General features: G+C 49.8%; 1 protein-coding gene across 1 annotated transcript in view; it reads left to right on the top strand.

Moving 5' to 3' along the window:
• The first annotated feature begins 13182 nt into the window (after nucleotides 1-13182).
• The window catches only part of shkbp1 (SH3KBP1 binding protein 1), a 42284-nt gene continuing 27722 nt past the window's right edge, over nucleotides 13183-27744 (top strand). The window contains exons 1-5 of the mRNA XM_048522670.2: nucleotides 13183-13312; nucleotides 24575-24628; nucleotides 24886-24931; nucleotides 25086-25159; nucleotides 25733-25791. Coding sequence (XP_048378627.1) covers nucleotides 13257-13312; nucleotides 24575-24628; nucleotides 24886-24931; nucleotides 25086-25159; nucleotides 25733-25791 — 289 coding nt within the window. The 5' untranslated portion in view covers nucleotides 13183-13256. The remainder of the gene's footprint in view (nucleotides 13313-24574; nucleotides 24629-24885; nucleotides 24932-25085; nucleotides 25160-25732; nucleotides 25792-27744) is intronic.

Genomic DNA, 27744 nt, shown 5'->3' with positions numbered 1-27744 from the left:
CTAGAATGGTAAGGCAACTTGAGGGGCTGAATGGCCTATTCCTGCCATTCTCGTTTCCTAAGTCTCAATCACCAATACTACAGCAAGTATGCTTAGAGATGCGTAGGAATCCGTGATTGGAGGAGTACAGATTTTGCAGACGGTTGCAGTGCTGGAGGAAATTACAGAGGGAAGGGTGATGGCAAAGAGAGATTTCAATACAGGGAGCCCATGAGCTGTCTCATACCTGGATTTTAATATGGTTGCTTCAAAGTGAAGTGGGAAATGCTGACATTCAGCAAAGCTTGATTGGCTGGATAACTTGCTTGTGATGCATAATGATGCCAAAGGTCTGGGTTCAATTCCTGCACCAGCTGAGGTTATTCTGAAGGACCCTCTATCTTAATCATTCCTCTTATTTGAGATGTGGTTACACTCAGGTGAAGGGACCACCAGTCATCCCTCATTAATTAGAGAGTACCCACTGGGACTACGTTAACATTACCTTTACCTTAGTTTTGTGACATAATTTACAATGTGTACCTGCTCTAGTTTGTAAAACATTCATCTTACTATTTAACCTATTGACTAACTGAACAGAACTCAGGAAGTAATGAAGTTCAATATCACCAGATTTCCTTTCTTTCACTAACTCAATGGTCACTGGACAGTGGCAGGAGCAGGAACTTTTCGCCCCTCTTTTTAAACCAAGTAAGAAGTTTGTATGATCTGGATGTGAGTTTGCTCGCTGAGCTGGAAGGTTAGTTTTTCAGACGTTTCGTCACCTTTTTTTGTTTTTTTTTTATTTGAAAAAATATACTTTATTCATAGAATGTACAAAAAATAAACCATTTATACACCTACCCAGTCATGCAAACCGCTCCGGGTTACCCAGGGGGTACGTACACCAACTAAAGGGAAAAAACAAAACAGAGAAAAAAAAACAAAGCAAAGAAACCGCCCCGGCAGTCGTCACCCCGCACAGTCCCAGTTGGCCCCCTGACCAGTTGGGGAAGGCGCCAGCTGGGCCCAGTTACCAGATAGGATTCTTTTCCCTTTTCTGGACGAGGGGGCTCATACGGTGGTCTTTCCCCACCGCGCCTTGGCGGCGGCTGCCCCAAGCTTTAGCGCGTCCCTCAGCACGTAGCCCTGGACCTTGGAGTGCGCCAGTCTGCAACACTCGGTCGGGGTCAGTTCTTTCAGCTGGCAGACCAGCAAGATGCGGGCAGACCAAAGAGCGTCTTTCACCGCATTGATGGTCCTCCAGGCGCAGTTGATGTTGGTCTTGGTGTGCGTCCCCGGAAACAGCCCGTAGAGCACGGAGTCCCGCGTCACGGAGCTGCTCGGGACGAACCTCGACAAATACCACTGCATCCCCCTCCAGACCTCCTGCGCATAGGCACACTCCAGAAGGAGGTGATCGACAGTCTCGTCCCCCCCGCAGCCACCTCGAGGGCAGCGTGCGGTGGTGCAGAGATTCCGGGCATGCATAAAGGATCTCACTGGCAGAGCCCCTCTCACCGCCAGCCAAGCAATGTCCTTGTGCTTGTTTGAAAGTTCTGGCGATGAGGCATTCTGCCAAACGACTTTGGCAGTCTGCATGGGGAACCACACGACGGGATCCACCCTCTCCTTTTCCCGAAGGGTCCTGAGGATACTACGTGCTGACCACTGCCTGACGGCCTTGTGGTCAAAGGTGTTTCCTTTCAAAAATTTCTCCACGAAGGACAGGTGGTACGGAACGGTCCAACTACTCGGAGCGTTCCGCGGCAACGAGGCCAGGCCCATCCTTCGCAACACCGGGGACAGGTAGAACCTCAGTAAGTAGTGACACTTGGTGTTTGCGTACTGAGGATCTACGCACAGCTTGATGCAGCCACACACAAAGGTAGCCGTCAGGGCGAGGGTGGCGTTCGGTACGCCCTTTCCCCCATTTCCCAGGTCTTTGTACATGGTATCTCTGCGGACCCGGTCCATCCTCGACCCCCAAATGAAGTGGAAGATGGCCCGGGTGACGGCAGCGGCGCAGGTCCAGGTAATAGGCCAGGCCTGCGCCACATACAACAGTACCAAAAGCCCCTCGCACCTGACAACCAGGTTCTTACCCGCGATGGAGAGGGACCGGAGCGTCCACCTGCCCAGCTTCTGCTTAAATTTGGAGATACGCTCCTCCCAAGTCTTAGTGCATGCCCCAGCTCCACCAAACCAAACACCCAGCACCTTCAGGTAGTCTGTCCTGACGGTGAAGGGGATGAAGGAGCGGTCGTCCCAGTTCCCGAAGAACATGACCTCGCTCTTACCCCTATTGACTTTGGCACCCGAGGCCAGTTCAAACTGGCCGCAGATGTCCAACAGCCTACTCACCGACCGACGATCGGTGCAGAAGACGGCGACATCATCCATGTACAGGGAGGTCTTGACCTGAAGGCCTCCGCTGCCTGGGATAGTCACGCCCCTCAGGCTCACGTCCTTCCTGATGGAGGCGGCGAAGGGCTCCACACAGCACACGAACAAGGCAGGAGAGAGCGGGCAGCCCTGCCTGACTCCAGATCTAACAGGAAAACTGTCTGATTCCCACCCGTTGATCGAGACTGCGCTAACGATGTTGGCGTAGAGCAGCCGGATCCAATTGCGGATGCCCTCCGCAAACCCCAATTTGGAGAGGACGTCCCTCATGTAAGCATGAGACACCCTGTCGAAGGCCTTCTCCTGGTCCAGGCTGACGAGGCAGGTGTCCACCCGCCTGTCCTGTACGTAGGCGATCGTATCCCTGACGAGCGCGAGGCTCTCAGCGATCTTCCTGCCCGGCACAGCACAGGTTTGGTCAGGGTGAATCACCGACTCCAGGACAGACCTGACCCGGTTGGCAATGACCTTGGCCAGGATTTTGTAGTCCACGTTCAAAAGTGAAATGGGACGCCAATTCTTAATTTCTTCCCTCTCCCCCTTCCTCTTGTAAATGAGGGTGATGATGCCCTTCCTCATGGACTTGCACATTTCCCCTGCCCGAAGCGCACTATCGTACACCTCCAGCAGGTCCTGGCCGACCAGGCCCCACAGAGCGGAATACAGCTCGACCGGTAAGCCATCACTTCCGGGAGTCCTATTCCTCTGCAAGGACTTGAGGGCTCTGGCCAGCTCGTCCAGGGATATCGGCCGGTCCAGCCACTCCCTCGTGCCGTCATCTAAGACCTCCGTGATAGACGACAGGAACGACTCGGAGGCCGTGCTGTCCGTGGGCTTCGTGTCGTACAGTCCGGCATAGAAGGATCTGCTGATCCTCAAAACGTCGGGCCGAGACGACGTCACCGAGCCGTCGTCCTCCTTCAGCCGGCTAAGCACAGAGCTCTCTTTGTGCACCTTCTGAAAGAAGAAACGCGAGCACGTCTCGTCCTGCTCCACGGAGCGGACCCTGGACCGGAAGATTATCCTGGAGGCCTCCGCGGCGAAGAGCGAGGCTTGCTGGCCCCTCACCTCGCGGAGGTCCTCCGTGACATCGACCCCCATCAACTGCAGAAGGAGCAGGTTCTGCACCCTTTTCTGAAGTCGCGACAGCTTTCCCCGCCTCTCTCTTGCCTTCTGAACACCCTTGAGGACAAAGAACCTCTTGATGTTCTCCTTCACCGTCTCCCACCAGTCGCCTGGAGACTCAAAGAGGGGTTTCACGGTTCTCCAACCGGTGTACTCCCTCTTAAGCTCCTCGACGTTCTCTGGGGTCAACAGAGTCGTGTTGAGCTTCCACGTCCCCTTGCCGGCCGGCTGGTCGTCCTGTAAGTGACAGTCGGCCAACAGGAGGCAGTGGTCAGAGAAGAACACCGGCTCGACACCAGTGGATCTGACCGAGAACGTCCGCGACACAAACAGGAAGTCTATCCTTGAGCGGATAGACCCGTCTGGCCGCGACCAGGTGTACCTCTGCTGCGCTCCGTCTGCAGGGGTGCTGAAGACATCGAGCAGCTTGGCGTCCTTCACCGTGCCCATCAGGAATCTGGACGTGACGTCCAGTTGAATCCCCCCACCCGCTGTCCCCACGCCGGATCTTCCATCTGCATCAATGATGCAGTTGAAGTCTCCACCTAGGATGACCGGCCTGGACGTAGCCAGCAGGGGTGGAAGCCGCTGCAGGACGGCCAACCGCTCACTCCGTACCGCTGGGGCGTACACGTTGATCAGCCTCAGGGGAGCATTCCTGTAGGTGATGTCAGCCACTAGGAGGCGCACACCCCCCCCCCCCACCTCCTCCTGAACTTGAGAGATGGTGAATTTGCGCCCCCGCAGCAGAATAGCCAGGCCCGAGGAGCGACAGTCGTTACCCCCCGACCAGATCGAAGGCCCACAGGTCCAGGCGCCGGACCATTTCCCGTACCTGCCGAGGTGCGGTATCCCGCACTCCTGCAGAAACAGGAGGTCCGCCTTGATGGTGGTCAGGTAGGCCAACGTGGACACACATCTCGCGGTTGACTTGACGCTGCGCACATTAATGCTCGCAATTCGTACCCCCATTGTGGGCAGTGACCGCAGTACCCTCCCCAGGTCCAAGGTCCAGCCCCTCCATCTGTCCCTTCATGCCCATTGCCCGGGCTAACTGCTGGACGCTCTCTGGGCTCAGGAAACCGTCTGTGCTGCCTTCCGGGTGGCATCCCCCCACCAGGGGTGCGGAGGCAGGAGGGTCCGGCTCCGGATCAGGCTGGGGACGTGCTGTTTCCTCCTTCCCGCCTGGAAGTTCCGGGGGGCCCTCCAGTGCTCCAGCGGCACTTGACTGGGTGTCGGAGTGAGCCTCAGGACGCCTCCCGTCACCTGGAAGCGGGGTGCTGCTTTCCTTCCCCCTCGAGACCTTTAACTTCTGCTTCGGGTGGGCCCTCTCTGAATCCTCCTCGTCAGAGGAGCTCTTATAGCCCCCCTGTAGCTGCCTCTTCCCTCCTGATTGTTGCGGTTCCTGGGCCCGTCGACGCACCTTCCTCCTCGCTTTCCGGACTGTTGTCCACTCCCCTGGGTTGCCTGCCGCCGCCTCCATTGGCTCCGGGTTGTCGGGGGGGATCGGAGCCTGCAGGGGTGCTTTGCTGGCCTCGGGCCCATCCTGCAGTGCTGGGCCCTCCTGCACGGCCTGGCCCTCCTGCACATTAGTGGGGTCCTTGCTGGGCCCTGGTGCCTTCCTCTCCTCCAGGGGGGCTGGCCCCGCATTTCCCCTGCCGGCGACCTGGGCGTAGGTGGTACCCCGCCGCGGGCATGCCCTATAGAAGTGGCCCGCTTCCCCGCAAAGGTTGCAGCTTCTCTCTCGTGGGCAATCCTTTGCAAGGTGTCCCTCCTCCCTGCAGATGGTGACTTTGCAGTCGGCCGCCATGTGACCTGACCTACCACAGGCATGGCAGACTTTAGGTTGCCCTGCATAGGTCAGGTAGCCCCTGCTCCCGCCGATCGCGAAGCTGGACGGTGGGTGTGCGACATTCCCGTCTGCGCCCATCCTCAGCGTCACCTTGACCTGCCTCTTACTCGTCCAGATGCCAAAGGGGTCCACCATGTCAGTTAGGTCCCCTTCCACCTTCACATACCTTCCGAGGAAGGTCAGGACATCAACTGCTGGCACATGCGGGTTGTACATGTGTACAGTCACTATACGGCTCCTCTGTGCTGGCATCACAAACAGTGGGACAGCGGTCAATACAGAGAGGGGGCCCTCACCTCCTTTCTCCTTAAACCTCCAGGAAGCGCTCGCAAAGCTTGGCACTCCGGAAGGTCACATCGTAAAAACCTCCTCCGGGGAAATCCTGCAGGCGGTAAATGTCCGCAGCAGCAAACCCACAACAGTCCAACAGGACCCTCTTCACGAAGAAGGTGCGGTCCACAGGTGCACCTTCATCCACCTTCTTTACAGAAACACGGATGGTGTTCCGGACCCCCTGACCTGGGGCACGAGCACTTGCCGCAGCCATCGTTGCAGGTTGGCTGCTCCCCTGAACCAGCGTTAGGCCGAAGCCAGCATTAAGATCCACTGGTCGCAAGGATGCACAGCCAACCCGGCGTCCTCCTTTCACCTCCAAGACAGCACTCTCGTCCTCTCGGTCCACAAGAGAGTGGGTCTTTATTTTGTTCCAGATGTAAGCTGGTTCGCTGAGCTGGAAGGTTTGTTCCCAGACAATCAGTCACCATTCTAGGTAACATCATCAGTGAGCCTCTGATGAAGCGCTGGTGTTATGTCCCGCTTTCTATTTATCTGGTTAGGTTTCCTTGGGTTGGTGATGTTGGTGACATCACCAATGCAGGAAATGACATCACCAACCCAAGGAAACCTAACCAGATAAATAGAAAGCGGGACATAACACCAGCGCTTCACCGGAGGCTCACTGTTGATGTTACCTAGAATGGTGACAAAACGTCTGGGAACAAACCTTACAGCTCAGCGAACCAGCTTACATCTCGAACACAATAAAGACCCACTCTCTTGTGGACTGAGAGGACGAGAGTGCAGTCTTGGAGGTGAAAGGAGGACGTCGGGTTGGCTGTGCACCCGTGCGACCAGTGGATCTTAATGCTGGCTTCGGCCTAACGCTGGTTCAGGGGAGCAGCCAACCTGCAACGATGGCTGCGGCAAGTGCTCGTGCCCCAGGTCAGGGGGTCCGGAACACCATCCGTGTTTCTGTAAAGAAGGTGGATGAAGGTGCACCTGTGGACCGCACCTTCTTCGTGAAGAGGGTCCTGTTGGACTGTTGTGGGTTCGCTGCTGCGGACATTTACTGCCTGCAGGATTTCCCCGGAGGAGGTTTTTACGATGTGACCTTCCGGAGTGCCAACCTTTGCGAGCGCTTCCTGGAGGTTTTCAAGGAGAAAGGAGGTGAGGGCCCCCTCTCTGTATTGACCGCTGTCCCACTGTTTGTGATGCCAGCACAGAGGAGCCGTATGGTGACTGTACACATGTACAACCCGCATGTGCCAGCATTTGATGTCCTGACCTTCCTCGGAAGGTATGTGAAGGTGGAAGGGGACCTAACTGACATCGTGGACCCCTTTGGCATCTGGACGAGTAAGAGGCAGGTCAAGGTGACGCTGAGGATGGGCGCAGACGGGAATGTCGCACACCCACCGTCCAGCTTCGCGATCGGCGGGAGCAGGGGCTAGCTGACCTATGCAGGGCAACCTAAAGTCTGCCATGCCTGTGGTAGGTCAGGTCACATGGCGGCCGACTGCAAAGCCACCATCTGCAGGAACTGCAGGGAGGAGGGACACCTTGCAAAGGATTGCCCACGAGAGAGAAGCTGCAACCTTTGCGGGGAAGCGGGCCACTTCTATAGGGCATGCCCGCGGCGGGGTACCACCTACGCCCAGGTCGCCGGCAGGGGAAATGCGGGGCCAGCCCCCCCGGAGGAGAGGAAGGCACCAGGGCCCAGCAAGGACACCACTAATGTGCAGGAGGGCCAGGCCGTGCAGGAGGGCCCAGCCCTGCAGGATGGGCCCGAGGCCAGCAAAGCACCCCTGCAGGCTCCGATCCCCCCCGACAACCCGGAGCCAATGGAGGCGGCGACAGGCGACCCAGGGGAGTGGACAACAGTCCGGAAAGCGAGGAGGAAGGTGCGTCGACGGGCCCAGGAACCGCAACAATCAGGAGGGAAGAGGCAGCGACAGGGGAGCTATAAGAGCTCCTCTGACGAGGAGGATTCGGAGAGGGCCCACCCGAAGCAGAAGTTAAAGGTCTCGAGGGGGAAGGAAAGCAGCACCCCGCTTCCAGGTGACGGGAGGCGTCCTGAGGCTCCCTCCGACACCCAGTCAAGTGCCGCTGGAGCACTGGAGGGACCCCCGGAACTTCCAGGCGGAAAGGAGGAAACAGCCCGTCCCCAGCCTGACCCGGAGCCGGACCCTCCTGCCTCCGCACCCCTGACGGGGGGATGCCACCCGGAAGGCAGCACGGACGGTTTCCTGAGCCCGGAGAGCGTCCAGCAGTTAGTCTGGGCAATGGGCATGAAGGGACAGATGGAGGGGCTGGACCTTGGACTTGGGGAGGGTACTGCGGTCACTGCCCACAATGGGGGTGCGAGTTGCGAGCATTAATGTGCGCAGCGTCAAGTCAACCGTGAGATGTGTGTCCACGTTGGCCTACCTGACCACCATCAAGGCGGACCTCCTGTTTCTGCAGGAGTGCGGGATACCGCACCTCGGCAGGTACGGGAAATGGTCCGGCGCCTGGACCTGTGGGCCTTCGATCTGGTCGGGGGGTAACGACTGTCGCTCCTCGGGCCTGGCTATTCTGCTGCGGGGGCGCAAATTCACCATCTCTCAAGTTCAGGAGGAGGTGGGGGGGCGCCTCCTAGTGGCTGACATCACCTACAGGAATGCTCCCCTGAGGCTGATCAACGTGTACGCCCCAGTGGTACGGAGTGAGCGGTTGGCCGTCCTGCAGCAGCTTCCACCCCTGCTGGCTACGTCCAGGCCGGTCATCCTAGGCGGAGACTTCAACTGCATCATTGATGCAGATGGAAGATCCGGCGTGGGGACAGCGGGTGGGGGGAGTCAACTGGACGTCACGTCCAGATTCCTGATGGGCACGGTGAAGGACGCCAAGCTGCTCGACGTCTTCGTCTTCAGCACCCCTGCAGACGGAGCGCAGCAGAGGTACACCTGGTCGCGGCCAGACAGGTCTATCCGCTCAAGGATAGACTTCCTGTTTGTGTCACGGACGTTCTCGGTCAGATCCACTGGTGTCGAGCCGGTGTTCTTCTCTGACCACTGCCTCCTGTTGGCCGACTGTCACTTCCAGGACGACCAGCCGGCCGGCAAGGGGACGTGGAAGCTCAACACGACTCTGTTGACCCCAGAGAACGTCGAGGAGCTTAAGAGGGAGTACCGTGGAACCCCTCTTTGAGTCTCCAGGCGACTGGTGGGAGACGGTGAAGGAGAACATCAAGAGGTTCTTTGTCCTCAAGGGTGTTCAGAAGGCGAGAGAGAGGCGGGGAAAGCTGTTGCGACTCCAGAAAAGGGTGCAGAACCTGCTCCTTCTGCAGTTGATGGGGGTCGATGTCACGGAGGACCTCCGCGAGGTGAGGGGCCAGCAAGCCTCGCTCTTCGCCGCGGAGGCCTCCAGGATAATCTTCCGGTCCAGGGTCCGCTCCGTGGAGCAGGACGAGACGTGCTCGCGTTTCTTCTTTCAGAAGGTGCACAAAGAGAGCTCTGTGCTTAGCCGGCTGAAGGAGGACGACGGCTCGGTGACGTCGTCTCGGCCCGACGTTTTGAGGATCAGCAGATCCTTCTATGCCGGACTGTACGACACGAAGCCCACGGACAGCACGGCCTCCGAGTCGTTCCTGTCGTCTATCACGGAGGTCTTAGATGACGGCACGAGGGAGTGGCTGGACCGGCCGATATCCCTGGACGAGCTGGCCAGAGCCCTCAAGTCCTTGCAGAGGAATAGGACTCCCGGAAGTGATGGCTTACCGGTCGAGCTGTATTCTGCTCTGTGGGGCCTGGTCGGCCAGGACCTGCTGGAGGTGTACGATAGTGCGCTTCGGACAGGGGAAATGTGCAAGTCCATGAGGAAGGGCATCATCACCCTCATTTACAAGAGGAAGGGGGGGAGGGAAGAAATTAAGAATTGGCGTCCCATTTCACTTTTGAACGTGGACTACAAAATCCTGGCCAAGGTCATTGCCAACCGGGTCAGGTCTGTCCTGGAGTCGGTGATTCACCCTGACCAAACCTGTGCTGTGCCGGGCAGGAAGATCGCTGAGAGCTTCGCGCTCATCAGGGATACGATCGCCTACGTACAGGACAGGCGGGTGGACACCTGCCTCATCAGCCTGGACCAGGAGAAGGCCTTCGACAGGGTCTCTCATGCTTACATGAGGGACGTCCTCTCCAAATTGGGGTTCGGGGAGGGCATCCGCAATTGGATCCGGCTGCTCTACGCCAACATCGTTAGCGCAGTCTCGATCAACGGGTGGGAATCAGACAGTTTTCCTGTTAGATCTGGAGTCAGGCAGGGCTGCCCGCTCTCTCCTGCCTTGTTCGTGTGCTGTGTGGAGCCCTTCGCCGCCTCCATCAGGAAGGACGTGAGCCTGAAGGGCGTGACTATCCCAGGCAGCGGAGGCCTTCAGGTCAAGACCTCCCTGTACATGGATGATGTCGCCGTCTTCTGCACCGATCGTCGGTCGGTGAGTAGGCTGTTGGACATCTGCGGCCAGTTTGAACTGGCCTCGGGTGCCAAAGTCAATAGGGGTAAGAGCGAGGTCATGTTCTTCGGGAACTGGGACGACCGCTCCTTCATCCCCTTCACCGTCAGGACAGACTACCTGAAGGTGCTGGGTGTTTGGTTTGGTGGAGCTGGGGCATGCACTAAGACTTGGGAGGAGCGTATCTCCAAATTTAAGCAGAAGCTGGGCAAGTGGACGCTCCGGTCCCTCTCCATCGCGGGTAAGAACCTGGTTGTCAGGTGCGAGGGGCTTTCGGTACTGTTGTATGTGGCGCAGGTCTGGCCTATTACCTGGACCTGCGCCGCTGCGGTCACCCGGGCCATCTTCCACTTCATTTTGGGGTCGAGGATGGACCAGGTCCGCAGAGATACCATGTACAAAGACCTGGGAAATGGGGGAAAGGGCGTACCGAACGCCACCCTCGCCCTGACGGCTACCTTTGTGTGTGGCTGCATCAAGCTGTGCGTAGATCCTCAGTACGCAAACACCAAGTGTCACTACTTACTGAGGTTCTACCTGTCCCTGGTGTTGCGAAGGATGGGCCTGGCCTCGTTGCCGCGGAACGCTCCGAGTAGTTGGACCGTTCCGTACCACCTGTCCTTCGTGGAGAAATTTTTGAAAGGAAACACCTTTGACCACAAGGCCGTCAGGCAGTGGTCAGCACGTAGTATCCTCAGGACCCTTCGGGAAAAGGAGAGGGTGGATCCCGTCGTGTGGTTCCCCATGCAGACTGCCAAAGTCGTTTGGCAGAATGCCTCATCGCCAGAACTTTCAAACAAGCACAAGGACATTGCTTGGCTGGCGGTGAGAGGGGCTCTGCCAGTGAGATCCTTTATGCATTCCCGGAATCTCTGCACCACCGCACGCTGCCCTCGAGGTGGCTGCGCGGGGGACGAGACTGTCGATCACCTCCTTCTGGAGTGTGCCTATGCGCAGGAGGTCTGGAGGGAGATGCAGTGGTATTTGTTGAGGTTCGTCCCGAGCAGCTCCGTGACGCGGGACTCCGTGCTCTACGGGCTGTTTCCGGGGACGCACACCGAGACCAACATCAACTGCGCCTGGAGAACCATCAATGCAGTGAAAGACGCTCTTTGGTCTGCCCGCAACTTGCTGGTCTGCCAGCTGAAAGAACTGCCCCCGACCGAGTGTTGCAGACTGGCGCACTCCAAGGTCCAGGGCTACGTGCTGAGGGACGCGCTAAAGCTTGGGGCAGCCGCCGCCAAGGCGCGGTGGGGAAAGACCACCGTATGAGCCCCCTCGTCCAGAAAAGGGAAAAGAATCCTATCTGGTAACTGGGCCCAGCTGGCGTCTTCCCCAACTGGTCAGGGGGCCAACTGGGACTGTGCGGGGTGACGACTGCCGGGGCGGTTTCTTTGCTTTGTTTTTTTTTCTCTGTTTTGTTTTTTTTTCCCTTTAGTTGGTGTACGTACCCCCTGGGTAACCCGGAGTGGCTTGCATGACTGGGTAGGTGTATAAATGTTTTATTTTTTGTACATTCTATGAATAAAGTATATTTTTTTCAAATAAAAATAAAGGTGATGAAACGTCTGAAAACGAACCTTTCAGCTCAGCGAGCAAACTCACATCCAGGACCTCAACCTGAGCTACAAATCTTCTCAAAACTCGCTAGTTTGTATGATCTCCTGTCTTACTCCTATGCAGAAGCCATGAGACTGTAATCAGGAGCAGGGGCATTAGTTGGTTTCCTTTTGACATTAGAGTGAGCAGAAGAGAATTTTGTGGTGGAAAAACTAATGACATTTATTAACTGTCTGTACTTCCAGATAAAATCCACATTTAAAAGGAGATTGATTCAAGACCGTTTCAGTGTTCAGTTATTGGCTACTCTGAGGAGTAAATGTAATTACATCACAGACTGCTTCCTCAGGGAAATATAGCAAAGTCTGACATTCAATTAATTCATCAATAAACTTCCTTAGTCATCTGATTCATTTGAGTCTTCAGAAACAGAAGGAAGGTGTGCAAACCTGATACTTGTTCCTGCATTTATCTGGACTGATTCTGAAAATCTTAACTCCATCTACCTGCTATGGTTTTGTTATTCTTTATTGCCTTACCAACAAAAGGCTACTAATTTGTTTTAAAGATTTTAAAATTTCATCCATCTTTTGAAGGAGTGCATTCCAGATTTCCATAATTCTTTAGAGTTTTAAAGTTGTAAAGTTCAAAGCATAGAAAATGGCCCACTGCCCTTCTAGTCTGTCAAAAACAAGCGCGCAACTATCCTAATCCCATTTTCCAAGGAACTTAGCCCATTGCCTTGTGTGCCTGGGCATCACTACTGCACATCTAATTTTTTTTAAACGTTATGAGGATTTCTGCCTTGAACACCTTCACAGTAAGTTCCAGATTCCCAGCACCCTCTGGATGGAATAATTTTCCTCACATTCCCTTGAAGCCTCCAACCCTTTGACTTAAATTGAAGTCTCCTGGTCGTTCATCCCTCCATCAAGGAGAAAGGTTTCTTCCTGTCTACTTGTCTCAACCATTCCCTCTGTATTTTGATTTGAGGATTATGTAAAAGTCTTGTATTCAACTATTTACATCTGAATAACTCTCACCATCTATCACAGTTTCAGCTATTAATACTCCTGCTCAGTCAATCTTTGCCTCATCCTTACTCAAACTTTAAAAACTGTGTTCCGTGACTCTTCCTCTCTTGCAGTCAATTTACTGGCTATTTCATGGCCCTCATTCTCTTTACGAAATGGGAAATGTTAATCAGGCCACATCCTGTTGACTCAAGAGTCTATTGTTTCAGAAAAAAAAGAGTTGTTTGTTTCTCTTGTATTTCTACGACTTACTCTCAGTGTCCTGTCACTTTAAGAAATTGTGGCACTCCAGAGGAGATGTCCCTTTAAAAAAGAGCCTTGCCACTGAAGCCGATGCAAAGTACCCTGGGACTGAGGGAGAAGTTTGAATGATAATTAATCTGACCAATCAACTAATAAAACCGGAACGACGTTAACAGATTGAAGCCAATCCGTTTGTGGCAGGGGGTGGGACTAAAACACACCCAAAGTTTGATGAACTTGTTTGAGGAAGTTGGGGATTGACTGAGCTTTCCTGGGATGGTGTGAAATGGCAAATATCGCCCAGCCTGGTGAAATTATACATCTCAATGTGGGAGGAAAGAGGTGAGTAAGGAACAGATTGGTATTAATTGGGCATTAGAAATCCTCTCATTATCTGGGTCACTGTCTTGCGTGGGGTGTTGGAGCTGTTTGAGTGCACACTGCCTCCTAATCTCTGTCTTCAGCAACCTGTCTTTTTTCCATTTCTTTCAAGGTTTTGTTAAACAGCGACGTTTGTGGTTATTACTGAGTCTGATAGTTATGTTCTATTATTAAAACCAGAAATACTGGCTGCAGTAAAGCAGTATTGCGCAGAGAACATGTTCGAGTTTTGGGTTGTGACTTCAGAATTACAGTTTCTGTTTTTTATTAACAAGAATAGTGAGAAAGAGTTGCATTTAGCGTGTGCCTTTCAGAACCTCTGGATGTCCCAAAGTGCTTGGCAGTCGATGCCATGTATTGACTGTTGTAATGTAGGAAATGCTGCAGCCGATGTTCACCGCAAGATTGTGGGGAATGATCAGTTTGTCTGCTTCAGTTATGCTACTTTGTTTCAGAAATTCCTCTTTGTCTCTCACAACAACATCTGTTTATATCACACCAAGCTACCTCATGTAGCTCAATGTGATTACTGATTTTAAAATCCTCTGTGGAGAAAATTAGGCCCTTTTGTTTTTTATTGCATTTAATGCTGCTACCTGAATGCAGGTTGTTGTTGCTCTGTGATAATTATTTGTTAGAATGTCAAAGGGGGGGTGGGAGGATTACAAAAAACAACATCCCTGTTCTTCCTTGGAATACTGTTGTTGCACTGTGCAACTTCCCCTGCCTTCCCCCTTAAGGTGCTCATCATGACTCCCAATCTCCTTCAGAATGTGCCCCTCCCCATGTCTTCATGATTGGTCTGGATATACGTGTGACTACTGGACAATAGCTGTTAGTTTCAGTAAGTGGAACCTGACCCCATCTTTGCCTCCAGCACAAACCCATGATTAAGAATAAATGTTTCTTTTATTTTATTCAGATTGTTGTGGATTCCAGCTGGGGGATGTTCAGCGGGGAGTGGGGAAAGTCTGGATGCCACAGTTACTTTCTCAGCAAGCGCTTGATGTGGCTGTGTCTTTCTCTGAGGAGGTCAGGGGGTGTCTGGGCATCTGCCCCCATGACCTTTTGTCGTTTTGCCTGGGTTCAGTGATCGGTAGTTACTCACTCACTGTTTCATTCAAGTGCCTATTTGCCGTTTCTGGCCCCAGAGGGAATCAGACTAATTGACCACAGACAGCATCACCTCCAAGTTTGATGCAAGACAAAGGCAGATGAGGAAATGAAGAAACCAAAGCTGGTTCTATAGGAGATGTCAATATGAAAATGCAGAATCATTACCAGCAACCACCTTTGAATTGGTTATTTTATCTGAAATTTTTGAAGTTGGTAGTGTCCAGAATGCTGTAAATTACCAACTTGAGAGAGGAGCTCATTGATCTTTGTGTATCTGCACAGCAATATGACTTTGTACACCTCAATCGGGTCCTGTTGTGTAATTGAGAGCAAAGATACCTCGGAATGCAATGGAATCTTGATCAGATGGGCAAGTGGGCTGAGGAGTGGTGGATGGGGTTTAATTTAGGTAAATGTGAGGTGCTGTAATTTGGAAAGGCAAAACAAAGCTGGAGTTGTACACTTGATGGAAAAGTCCTTGGGAGTTCTTCTAAACAAAGAGACCTTGGAGTGTAGGTTCATTGTTCCTTGAAAGTGAAGCTGCAGGTAGACAGAATAGTGAAGAAGGCATTTGGTGCAGTTCTATTTATTGGTCAGGGCATTGAATGCCAGAGTTCAAAAGTCATGTTATGGCTATACAGGGCATTGGTTAGACCACTATTGGAATACTGCTTGCAATTCTGGTCCCTGACTGTAGGGATGATGTTGTGAAAATTGAAAGGGCTCAAAAAAGATTTACAAGGATGTTGTGGGGTCGGACGGTTTGAGGCACAGGGAGCGGCCAAATAGGCTGGGGCTATTTTCCCTGGAGTGTCAGAGGCTGAGGGGTGACCTTAGAGGTTTATAAAATGATGAGGGGCATGGATAGGGTGAATAGTCAGGCCTTTTTCTGAGGGCAGAGGAAGTCCAAAGCTAAAGGGCATAGGTTTAAGGTGAGCGGGGAAAGATTTAAGGGACGTGAGGGGCAACTTTTTCATGCAGCGGGTGGTGTGTGTATGGAATGAGCTGCAGTGAAAGTAGTAGAGGCTGGTACAATTGCAACAGTTGAAAAGCATCTGGATGTTACGTGAATAGGAAAGGTTTGGAGAGATATGGGCCGAATGCTGGCAAATGGAACTAGATTCATTTAAGATATCTGGTTGGCATGGATGCGTTAGCCTGAAGGGTCAGTTTTGTTTTTGTGCTGTACAGCTCTATGACTGTATTGATACAGTGCAAGAAGCCAAGGACAGCGCGGTGTGGGGTGAAACAAAGAAACGAAGAAACCTACAGCACAGGAACAGGCCCTTTGGCCCTCCAAGCCAGCGCCGATCAAGATCCTCTGTCTAACCTGTCATCTATTTTCTAATAGTCTGTGTCCACTTGTTCCCTGTCCATCCATGTACCTGTCCAAGTATATCTTAGCAGACGCTAAGGTGTCTGCATCTACCACCTCTGCTGGCAACGTGTTCCAGGCACCCACCACCCTCTGTGTAAAGAGCTTTCCACACATATCTCCCTTAAACTTTCCTCCTCTCACTTTGAACTCATGACCCCTAGTAATTGAATCCCCCACTCTGGGTTTTGGGGGGGGGGGGGGGAGGCGGGGAAAAGAGAAAGCTTTTTGCTATCCACCCTGTCTATACCCCTCATGATTTTGTAGGCCTCAATCAGGTCCCTCCTCAATCTCTGTCTTTCTAATGAAAATAATCCTAATCTACTCAACCTCTCTTCATAGCTAGCACCCTCCATACCAGGCAACATCTTGGTGAACCTCCTCTGCGCCCTCTCCAAAGCGTTCACATCCTTTTGGTAATGTGGCGACCAGAACTGTAAACAGTACTCCAAATGTGGCCGAACCAAAGTCCTATACAACTGCAACATGACCTGCCAACTCTTGTACTCAATACCCCGCCCAATGAAGGAAAGCATGCCATATGCCTTCTTGACCACCCTATTGACCTGCGTTGTCACCTTCAGGGAACAATGGACCTGAACACCCAGATCTCTCTGTTCATCAATTTTCCCTCGGACTTTTCCATTTACTGTGTAGTTCGCCCTTGAATTTGATCTTCCAAAATGCATTACCTCACATTTGCCTGGATTGAACGCCATCTGCCATTTATCTGCCCAACTCTCCAGTCTATCTATACTCTGCCCTAATTTCTGACAGTCCCCTTCACTATCAGCTACTCCACCAATCTTCATGTCACCAGCAAACTTGCTGATCAGACCACCTACACCTTCCTCCAGATCATTTACATGTATCACAAACGACAGTGGTCCCAGCACAGATCCCTGTGGAACACCACTGGTCACAGGTCTCTAATTTGAGAAACTCCCTACTACTACTACCCTCTGTCTCCTGTTGTCCAGCCAGTTTTTTATCCATCTCGCTAGCATACCCTGGACCCCATGTGTCTTCACTTTCTCCATCAGCCTGCTGTGGGGAACCTTATCAAACGCCTTACTGAAGTCCATGTATATGACATCTATAGCCTTTCCCTCATCAATCAACTTTGTCACGTCCTCAAAGAATTCTATTAAGTTGGTAAGACATGACCTTCCCTGCACAAAACCATGTTGCCTATCACTGATAAGCCCACTTTCTTCCAAATGGGAATAGATCCTATCCCTCAGTATCTTCCCTACCACTGACGTCAGGCTCACTGGTCGATAATTACCTGGATTATCCTTGCTGCCCTTCTTAAACAAGGGGACAACATTAGCAAGTCTCCAGTCCTCTGGGACCTCACCCGTGTCTAAGGACACTGCAAAGATATCTGTTAGGGCCCCGGCTATTTCCTCTCTCGCTTCCCTCAGAAACCTGGGATAGATCCCATCCGGACCTGGGGACTTGTCCACCTTAATGTCTTTTAGGATACCTAACACTTCCTCCTCCCTTCTGTCAACTTGACCTAGAGTAAGCAAACATCTATCCCTAACCTCAACATCTGTCATGTCCCTCTCCTTGGTGAATACCGATGCAAAGTACTCGTTAAGAATGTCACCAATTTTCTCTGACTCAGCGCATAACTTTCCTTCTTTGTCCTTAAGTGGGCCAATGCTTTCTCTAGTACCCTCTTGCTCTTTATATATGAATAAAAGGCTTTGGGATTTTCCTTAACCATGTTTGCCAGCAATATCTCATGTCCTCTCTTAGCCCTCTTAATCCCTCATTTCAGATTCGCTCTACATTCCCGATATTCTTGCAAAGCTTCGTCTGTCTTCAGTCGCCTAGACCTCATGTATGCTTCCTTTTTCCTCTTGGCTAGTCTCTCAATTTCACCTGCCATCCATGGTTCCTTAATCTTGCCTTTTCTATTCCTCATTTTCACAGGAACATGTCTCTCCTGCAGGCTAATCAACCTCTCCTTAAAAGCCTCCCACATATCAAATGTGGATTTACCTTCAAACAGTTTCTCCCAATCTACATTCTTCATATCCTGCCGAATCTTGTATAGTCTTCCTTTAGGACCACTCCCATCCTTGTCCATGAGTATTGTAAATCTTACGGAATTGTGGTCGCTATATCCAAAGTAGTCCCCTACTGTAATATCAACCACCTGGCCGGGTTCATTCCCCAAAACCAGGTCCAGTATGGCCCTTTCCCGAGTTGGACTACATACATACTGCTCTAGAAAACTCTCCTGGACACACCTTACAAATTCTGCTCTGTCTTGACCCCTAACACTGAGTGAATCCCAGTCAATGTTGGGAAAATTAAAATCTCCCATCACCACCACCCTGTTTCTCCTACACCTTTCCATTATCTGTTCACATATTGTACCTCTATCTCACGCTCGCTGTTGGGAGGCCTGTAGTACAGCCCCAAAATTGTTACTGCATCCTTCCTATTTCTGAGTTCTACCCATATTGCCTCACTGCTTGAGTCCTCCATGGGGCCCTCCTTCAGTGCGGCTGTGATATCGTCTTTGACCAGTACTGCAACTCCTCCACCCCTTTTACCTCCCTCTCTATCCCGCCTGAAGCATCGATATCCTGGGACAACTAGTTGCCAATCATGCCCTTCCCTCAACCAAGCCTCAGTAATAGCAATAACATCATACCTCCAGGTACCGATCCAAGCCCTAAGCTCATCTGCCTTGTCTACTACACTTCTCTCATTAAAACAAATGCACCTCAGACCACCTGTCCCTTTGTGTTCATCATCTGTCCCCGATTACTATTCCCTTTAGCCACACTGACTCCATTATCTAGTTCCCTACAGGCTTTCGTTTCTACCTCTTTTTTTTTTGTCCAATACTTGGTTCCCGTCCCCCTGCCACATTAGTTTAAACCCTCCCCCACAGCATTAGCAAAAACACCCCCAAGGACATTGGTTCCAGTCCGGCTCAGGTGTAGACCGTCCAATTTGTAATAGACCCACCTTCCCCAGAACCAGTTCCAACGTCCCAAAAATCTGAGCCCCTCCCTCCTACACCATCTCTCAAGCCACTCATTCATCCTAGCTATTCTTTCATTTCTGCACTGACTAGCAGGTGGCATTGGTAGCAATCCTGAGATTACTACTTTTGAGGTCATACTTTTTAACTTGGCTCCTAACTCCCTAAATTCTGCTTGTAGGACCTCATCCCGTTTTCTGCCTATATCGTTGGTGCCTATATGCGCCACGACAACTGGCTGTTCACCCTCCCCCTTCAGAATGTTCTGCAGCCGATCGGAGACATCCCTGACCCATGCACCTGGGAGGCAACATACCATTCGGGAGTCCTGTTTTTCAGCCGCAGAACCGTCTATCTACTCCCCTTACAATTGAATACCCAATGACTATCGCCCTTACACTCTTTTTCCCGCCCTTCTGTACAGCATAGCCAGCCATGGTGCCATGAGCCTGGCTACTGCTGCCTTCCTCTGGTGAGCCATCTTCCCCAACAGTATCCAAAACGGAATACCTGTGAAGATTGAAAATAACTCGTAACTGGAAGTATGGGGATCCTGCTCATGAGCTGAATGGTGATGTTTTGCAAAGTTGTCACCCAGCTATCACTGGAGTGTCCAAATTTAAGCAAGTTGTAATATGAGTAGTGCACAGCAGACTATAAATTCAAGTTTGCACAGGATTGTTTTTTTTTTGTGGGTATTTCTATGGTAAAGGGGTAAAGGTGCTGGTGTTTGTGTTAAGTGCTGGAGGAAGGAGTATGAGCTCGCTGGGACTAGCTGGAGGGGAAAGTTGTGGGAGTGTGTGGCTGGACATCTAATTGAGGTTAGATGGTCGTGATTATTGGAGGGCAGTCATCGCAGCTCCAGGACATCGCTGGATCAACCAGCTTCAGCTACTTCACCAATGACTTTCCCTTTATCATAATGTCAGTTAGTAGGAGGTGAAAGATTCCTGGTGACAAAACCAATACAAGGAATCGGTTGGAACTAGACACTGATACTGAGCAACAGTAAGTGTGTTTTGTAAGAAAGCTACACTTAGTCACTGGCAGGAGAATCCTGGCTGATAATTTCTGCACTTTAGCCTGTGGTCACTGAAAATAAGACTACAGACTTGGAATTTCCATTGTCTTATTTTTAAAAATCCACTCATAGGACTTGAGTGTCACTGGCTGGTTCTGACAATTATTGTCCATTCCTAATTGCCCTTGTAAAACTGCTGCAGTCCATGTGGAGTAGTTAGGTTCACAATGTCCATAAGGATGGAATTCCAGGATTTTGAAGCAGTAAAGGAATGGCAGTGTATTTCCAAATCAGGATGTTGAGTGACTTGGAGGGGAACTTGCAGTGGCTGGTGTTACCATGTATCTGTTACCATTGTCCTTCCAGATGAAAATGACTGTGGGTTTCAGAGATAACAAGGTGTAGAGCAGGATGAACACATTCCAGAAGCAGCATCAGAGGAGCAGGAAGGCTGACATTTCAGGCCTAGACCCTTCTTCAGAAAATCGGAGCTTTTCAAAGGTGTTGTCTGAGGCACTTTGGTGAATGTCTGCAGTGCAACGTGTGAATGGTGTTCACTGCTGCTACTGGGAATAAGGTTTTTTGTGGATGTGGTGCCAATCAAACTTGGCCTTTGGATAGTGTTGAGCTTCTTGTGTTTTTGGAGTTGTAATTATCCAAGCAAGTGTGGAGTATTCCATTACACTGCTCACTTGTGCTTTGTAGATGGTGGACTGGGTTTGGGGAGTCAGGAGTTGTTAGTAACTGCGGGATGCCCAGTCTCTGAGCTGTTCTTATAGCTACTGTATTTACGTGGCTAGTTCAGCTGAGTTTCTGGTTGATGGTAATCCCCAGGATGTTGAAAGTGGGGTATTAAGTGATGGTAACACCATTGATTGTCATGGGGTGATGCTTGAATTCGCTCTTGTTGGAAGTGGTCATTGCCTGGTAATTGTGGAACACTAATGATACTTGCCATTTGTCAGTCTAAACCTGGATATTGTTCAGATCTTACTATAGTTGAACATAGACTGCTTCAGTATGTAAGGAGTTGAGAATGGAGCTAAATGTTGTGTAATCATTGACTATCCCCACTTCTGATATTATGATAAAGGGAAGGTCATTGAAGTAGCTGAAGGTGGTTGATCCAGCGATGTCCTGGAGCTGCGATGACTGCCCTCCAGCAATCACTACCATCTTCTATGTGCCAGGTGTGACTTCAACCAGTGGAGACTTTGCTCGCTGATGCCCATTGTTCCCAGTTTTGCTAGGGTGCCTTGATGCCATGCTCAAACAGATATGACCTCTGTCAAGGGCTATCACACTCTCCTCACCTTTGGAATTCAGCTCTCTCTTGTCCATGTTTGAACCAACAGTGCAATGAAGGAGCTGAGAGGCCCTGGTGGAGGCCAAACTAGGCGTTGCTGAGCAGTTGCTGTTTGATGGCACTGTTACTGACACCTTCCGTCACTTTACTGATGATTGAGAGTAGACTGATGGGACAATATTTGGCTGAGTTGGATTTTACCTTTTTTGTGTACAGGACATACCTATGCAATTTTCCATATGGTCAATTAAACGTCAGTGTTGGGGCAGTACTAGAGCAGCTTGGCTAGGGGTTTTACAGGTTCTTGAACACGAATCTTCAGCACAATTGCTGGAATGTTGTCAGGGCCCATAGACTTTGCAGAACCTCCCAACTCTTCATCATATCATCTGGAATGGAATGGATTGAATTGGCTGAAAACTGGCGTTGCTGCTGGAGGCTGAGATGGATCATCTGAAAGGCACTTCTGACTGAAGGTGGCTGCAAAGTTTTCACTGATGTGGCAGACTACCCTATTGTGTCTTGTTGGGTTCAGAGAGGTGTGACCTTGCAGGCTGGATGGGTTGCACCTAAATAAGTGATTTTTGCCTAAAACTAAGGACAAAGTTGCAGTTACTTTGCTCAGTGATTTTGCTGGTGCTGTTTTGGAGAATTTATACTCCCGTGGGAAGCATGCAGAAATCAAGAGGTAATGTCAGAAAGGGCGAGCTACACACAATGCTGAGCGGGTTAGATTGCACAAAGATTAAGAATATCAAGTTAATAGGTGGGGTCAAAAAGTGATTAAAATCTAAGCCCAAGATTACAGCATATGTATATGAATGCACAGAATGTGGTAAATATGATTTGAGTTACAAGTACTGATTTCCATGTGGTCATTTTGTCTATGCTCAAGATCTGGCTCAAGGAATAATTGGACTAGGTATTAAATATTACTGGATGTACAATGATTGGTTCAGGAAATGTGGAGAGAAAATGGGAGGCTGGAGTGATGATATTGAATCAAGAGAACACTTCTGTGGTGAAAGAACATATTCACCAAGCTGGAGTCAAAATTGATTTTTGGCTAAGACTAAGGAGCAATAATGTTGCAATTATTTTGCTTTGTGTTTTCTATAGGTCACCAGCTAGTGGAAAGAAATATATATAGAAACAGACTTTCCAGGAAATTATGGAGAAGTGCAAGAATTATTGATTAGTTACAAAGGGCAGTTTTAATTCTCCAGACATAGATTGGAATATGGAGTAATGTAAGCCCATAAGTGAGCAAGGTGCCTAGAATGTGTTCAGAAGAATTTTCTAAAGCAGTATGTTTCGAGTCCAATGAGGAAAAGGAGGCAATACTCGATCTGGCTCTTTTGGATCAAAGTGGGCCAAATAAATGTCCCTCCGGATGTCAGTGGAAGAATTTATTTTTAAGAACAGTGCTGACTGTGTGATTTTAAATCTGCAGTGATGGTGGAAAAGGAGATTGACTGACTAGTCGTGACTGTTCAATTATAAACTGGGAGAAAGCCAAATCCAATTGTTCTCAAATGGAACTGGAGAAAAATGCATTTGAGCTGAAGGCTTGTAAGGAAAATGGCAGCTGAGTAGATGGGCTTCTTTGAAAGCGCTTCAGTCAACAGTATATAACCTCCAAGGGTCAAAGGTAGGCAAGTAAATCTTGAGCTGCCTGGCCGACAAAAGACATGGGCTTAAAGAGAATTAAATTTTAAAAAAAAACATAATCATGACTGACGTAAGAAATACAATGGAGCACTAAGCTGAACATTGAAGCTTCAGCTCGTGGCACTTTATCAGTTGGCGGATGTGTGGGTGAGTCATCTTTGTGAGAACAGGAAGCCAGTGGAGTGCAAGCTTTAGATGTTTCTCTTGTTGCCGTTCCTTGGAGATCTCAATACTCCTGCACCTCAGCCAATCAGAGGGCTGTCGTCATGCAGAATTTTCTTATCTCAAAAGACTTTTGGTTCTGCTCTCTCTCAAATGCTCCCTTTTACTGGGGCAGGAGATGGGTTAACTAAGAAAATGCAGCAGCTGATGTTCAAGTTGATATACCAAACCCTATTGCAGGAGAGTTTTTCAGTTTATAGTCCTGAAAACTAAAAATCCGTGGTCTCTCTCAATCTCTCAAAGCCTGTTTGCAGTTTCCTGTCATATTTTGCATCAAGGTCAAACTTGGAAATATTACAACTGGGCCCCCAGATCACACCTTTTTTTTCTGTTGTTACAGATTATGAACTGCTGGGACCAGTGTTTCCCTTCCAATTTTCAAACCAGCTGTGCAAGCCCCCCAGGGTCAGGGCACAGCAGCACTTCCAGAATGCTGTCATTGGTGCTGATGCCAGTTGCCATGCAGATAAGTGTGGAGTAGCTATGTGCACAGCTTTGGGCAATGTTGTTTTTTTCCCTTTTTTTTATAGAAACAAAATACTGCAGATATTGGAGATCTGAAATTCAAACATGAAGCTTTGCAGAGAGGAAATAGAGTTAACATTTCAAGCTCAATGCAATTTCTTTATGCAGAGATAACACATGAGCCTCTCTGCTTTGTAGCCAACTGGAGTTTGGAAGAATGGGAAGGAGTCTCATCCCATATTTCTGGCTGCACCAAGTGGATGCAGGGCTTGAGGGGTTTTCCCTGGTTTGGTGGGGGTACTACCATAAGGGGTCGTACTTTCAGGATACGGTTTCTTTGGGACTGATATTAGGAGAAATGTGTTCATTCAGGCTGGTGAGCCAGTGGAATTCTCTCCCATAAGGCTGTGGTCGTGAAGTCACTGAAAATATTAAAGAAAGAAAGTAGATTTCTGGAGGGCGAAGGTGTCAGGAGAGCACTGGCCTCTGGCATTGAGAGGATCAATGCCAACCACAAGCATACCCAATGATACAAGTGCTGTGAGCCAATGGCCTACACCTGTTTTCTATCACTCTGAAGTGAATCAATAGGTGTAGTCATTGGACCTCTGGAAGACGTTTTTTTTCATGATAACAAAGTGTGGAGCTGGATGAACACAGCAGGACAAGCAACATCTTAGGAGCACAAAAGCTGATGTTTCAGGCCGAGACCCTTCATCAGAAAAAAAGGCTTTTGTGTTCCTAAGATGCTACTTGGCCTGCTGTGTTCATCCAGCTCCACACTTTGTTATCTTGGATTCTCCAGCATCTGCAGTTTGCATTATCTCTGATCACTTTCTTCATGATTGATTCTGCATCTACTTTTATGAAATGGTTAGCCTTCTGTACAAAAGTAGCTGATAATGACAGTTGAGAGTGCCGTTAACCTCCTCTTCTCCCTCCACCCCCCAGCCTGTGTCAGTACAGAGCACCCTATTGGGAGGCCCATGTGTGATATTGTGACTGACGTTCTCTGGTTTCCTTTGAATATATTTTAGGTTCAGTTCCTCAAGACAGACTCTCACCTGGATCCCAGACTCATTTTTCTCCAGGTAAGATACACACACTCATTGCTCAAGTTTCTAGTTTCTGAGAAACAACACACTCTCTACAGCAAGAGTTTCTGATTGAGGATTTATTTCTATTTATTTCCCTGCCTTTCCTGGTCCAGATCTCCTGAAACAAATCTCACTCCATGCTTTGTGAATTAGCTCTACAGTGAATGGTCATTGGGTGCTGGGCACACTCTGTGACATGCGGAATTTTAGACCTGACTGTTGTTGATCTGATGCTGTTTCTTGTGTTACAGTTTGTTGAGTGGAAGAATTTCATCATTAAAGGATGAAACTGGAGCAGTGAGTAAAATCAGAGCCCATTTCAATAAGGAGTCAAAATTTGATTTAGTAGATATTGATTCTGAATCCACAATTGAATGCTGGCCCTGAATGGGCTAACTATACTCAGCCCAATGCTCCCCAATCTCTCTCTCTTCCTCTGATTTTATTTCAGATCTTTATTGATCGAGACCCTACTGTCTTCACATCCATTTTGAATTTTCTCCGCACAAAAGAGTTGGATGCCAGGTACGTCGACAGCAAACAACAAAGGGACTGTTTGGAACTGGATCTGGTTGCAATGGTCTTTGGTGATTGGTCAAGACTCAATAGGTCAGAATGCCTCTGTCTGCACAGTAGGCTTTCTATGATTCTGTGATTTCTTTTTTTTATCGGTGTTGTAGTATAATTGGTCCCAGGGCCAGCTGGCCTCAAGTGTAACTGGGAGAGACACCAGGTGGGCAACCCGCCCCGCCTCAACAAGCCACTAACTTGGCCAATCCTGAAGCATTGCCACAGCAAAACCCTTCAGCCTCAGTCTGTCTGTCTGCTGAGGGAGTGGATTGTGCACCCGGTTCAGAGACTGCTTTCCTTTGTATCTAACCTGAGCTGTGCCTTTTCCGGGGAGATCCGGGGGAAGAAGGGAAAGCATGTAATCCCTTCCTGAAGTTACAGGTACCTCCTCAGTAACTTTCCTGCCCTCTGTCAGCCTCTATCATTGTTGCAGAGGGATAGCTTTCCTTCAGCATGAAGCTGGTGGTTTATTGAATATTCAAACCATTTCAATAGCTGTGGAAATGAATTGATTTTTGGTTTCCCCAGGGACGTGAACATTGCAACTCTCCGGCATGAGGCGGAATTTTATGGAATTGCTCCACTGGGTGAGTAAGGATGTGGGGCTGTGCAATGAGGGAGTGGGGATGAGGGAAGAGGGTGGATGGCTGGGTGGGGAGGGGTGCAACTGGAGCACCCTCCTTCAACTGTTGTCCAGAATCTCCAAACCAATCCAGCCATTTCCTCGTTCATTCTGACAAGCCTCTAAAATGTACCCCCCCACCCTCCCCCAAACAGTACTGCCCCAAGGATCTGGTTGATCAATGTTGTGTGACCTGGCTTGAGGATAAGTATTGACCAGGTCTCTGAGGAGGAGCAGGAGGGTTCTCCCCAAGGAGATGGGGTTTAAATTAGCAAGGTGCTGGGAATCCAGTCCCCCGGGGTCAGCAAGGGGAGATAAGTGTTATAACCAGTAAATCAGAAAAGAAGGACAGGCAGATATTGGTAAATGAACATTGGATTGATGGACTGAAGTGTATTTATTGCAATGCAAGGAGTACTACAAGTAAGGCAGATGAGCATAGAGTCTGGATCAGTACATGAGACTAAGTTGTTTGAGATTTGGCTGAGAGACAAATCTGACTGCTCAACATTCCAGGGTTTTGTTCTTAGACAAGATAGAGAGGAAGGTAAAAGAGGTGGAGGAGTTGCATTACTGACCAGGGAGAATGTTACACCTGCATCCAGAGAGGGCATACTGCAGGGTTCATCTACTGAGGCAATATGGGTATGCTCAAAAATAAGATGGGTGTTATCACTCTGGAATTATGCTATAGCCCTCCCTACCACCATTAGCCACTCAGACACTGTTTTCATTGCACCTTTCCATCATCTGCCTCTGTATCTCTTCCTCAGAGTTGTCACAGTGTATGACTTTACCTTCCCCAGTATTGACTGGGACTTCCTTTTAGAGCAAGAGGCTTAGACAGGGCAGAATTTAAGTGCATCCAAGAGGGTTTCTTGAAAAAGTATGTGGATAGTCTAACTAGAGGAGGTGCCATACTTGACCATTGTATTGGCTAATGAGCCTGGCCAGGTGACTGATTTTTCAGTGGGAGAGCATTTTGGTCACAGTGATCACAGCTCCTTAAGGTTTTTTAAGATGGCAATGAACAAGGATAAGTCAGGACCTTGAGGGAGGGCAAATTACGTCACTACTAAGTAGGAGCTAGGCAGTGTTAATTGGGAGGAGCAGTTATCAGGTAAGTCCACATTTGACACTTTGGAACTGTTTCAAGACCTGCTGGGGAGAGTTCAAGACTGGCATGTTCAAGTAAGGAGGAAGGTCAAGGGTGACCAGGCAAGGGACCCTTGGATAATAAGGGCGGTTGTGATTTTTCTTTTTTATTTTGCCCCCAAAGGATAAATGAAGCATATGTAATGTTTAGGAAGTTAAAATCAGACAGGGCCTGTGAGGAATATAAGGAAAGCAGGAAAGAACTCTACCAGGGAGTTAGGAGAGCAAGAAGGGGCCATGAAATGAACTTGGCAAGTAGGGTTAGAGAGAGAGTCTGAAGGCATTTCTATTGATACATTAAAAGCAAAAGAATAGCTAGGGACAAGGTATGACCACTCTGATAAAGGAGGGAACTTCTGCTGGAGGCAGGGGATGTGGGCAAGACCCTAAATGAGTACTTGACACTGGTATTCAGCCAGGAAAAGGATGTGGAGGATAGTGAGATTTGTGTGGAGCATGCTAATATGCTTGGGCATTTTGAGATCAAAAAAGTGGTGTTTAAGGTGGATAAGCCCCCAAGCCCAGTGGTATCTACCCCAGGTTGCTGAGAGAGGCAAGAGAGGAGCTTGCTGGTGCCTTACCCAAGATCTTTGTATCCTCACTAGCCACTGAAGAGCTCCCAGAGGACAGGTGAGCCGATAATCTAGAAACTTAAAGAATGGTGAGCCTATCATTGGTGTTGGGAAGCTACTGGAGAGAATTCTTCAGGAGTGAATTTACATGCATTTGGAAAAGCATGGCCTAATTAGGGCCAGTTAGCTTG

Source organism: Stegostoma tigrinum, chromosome 39, assembly GCF_030684315.1.
Source record: "Stegostoma tigrinum isolate sSteTig4 chromosome 39, sSteTig4.hap1, whole genome shotgun sequence".
Classification (NCBI taxonomy): domain Eukaryota; kingdom Metazoa; phylum Chordata; class Chondrichthyes; order Orectolobiformes; family Stegostomatidae; genus Stegostoma; species Stegostoma tigrinum.
This window is presented reverse-complemented; position numbering and strand designations above follow the sequence as displayed.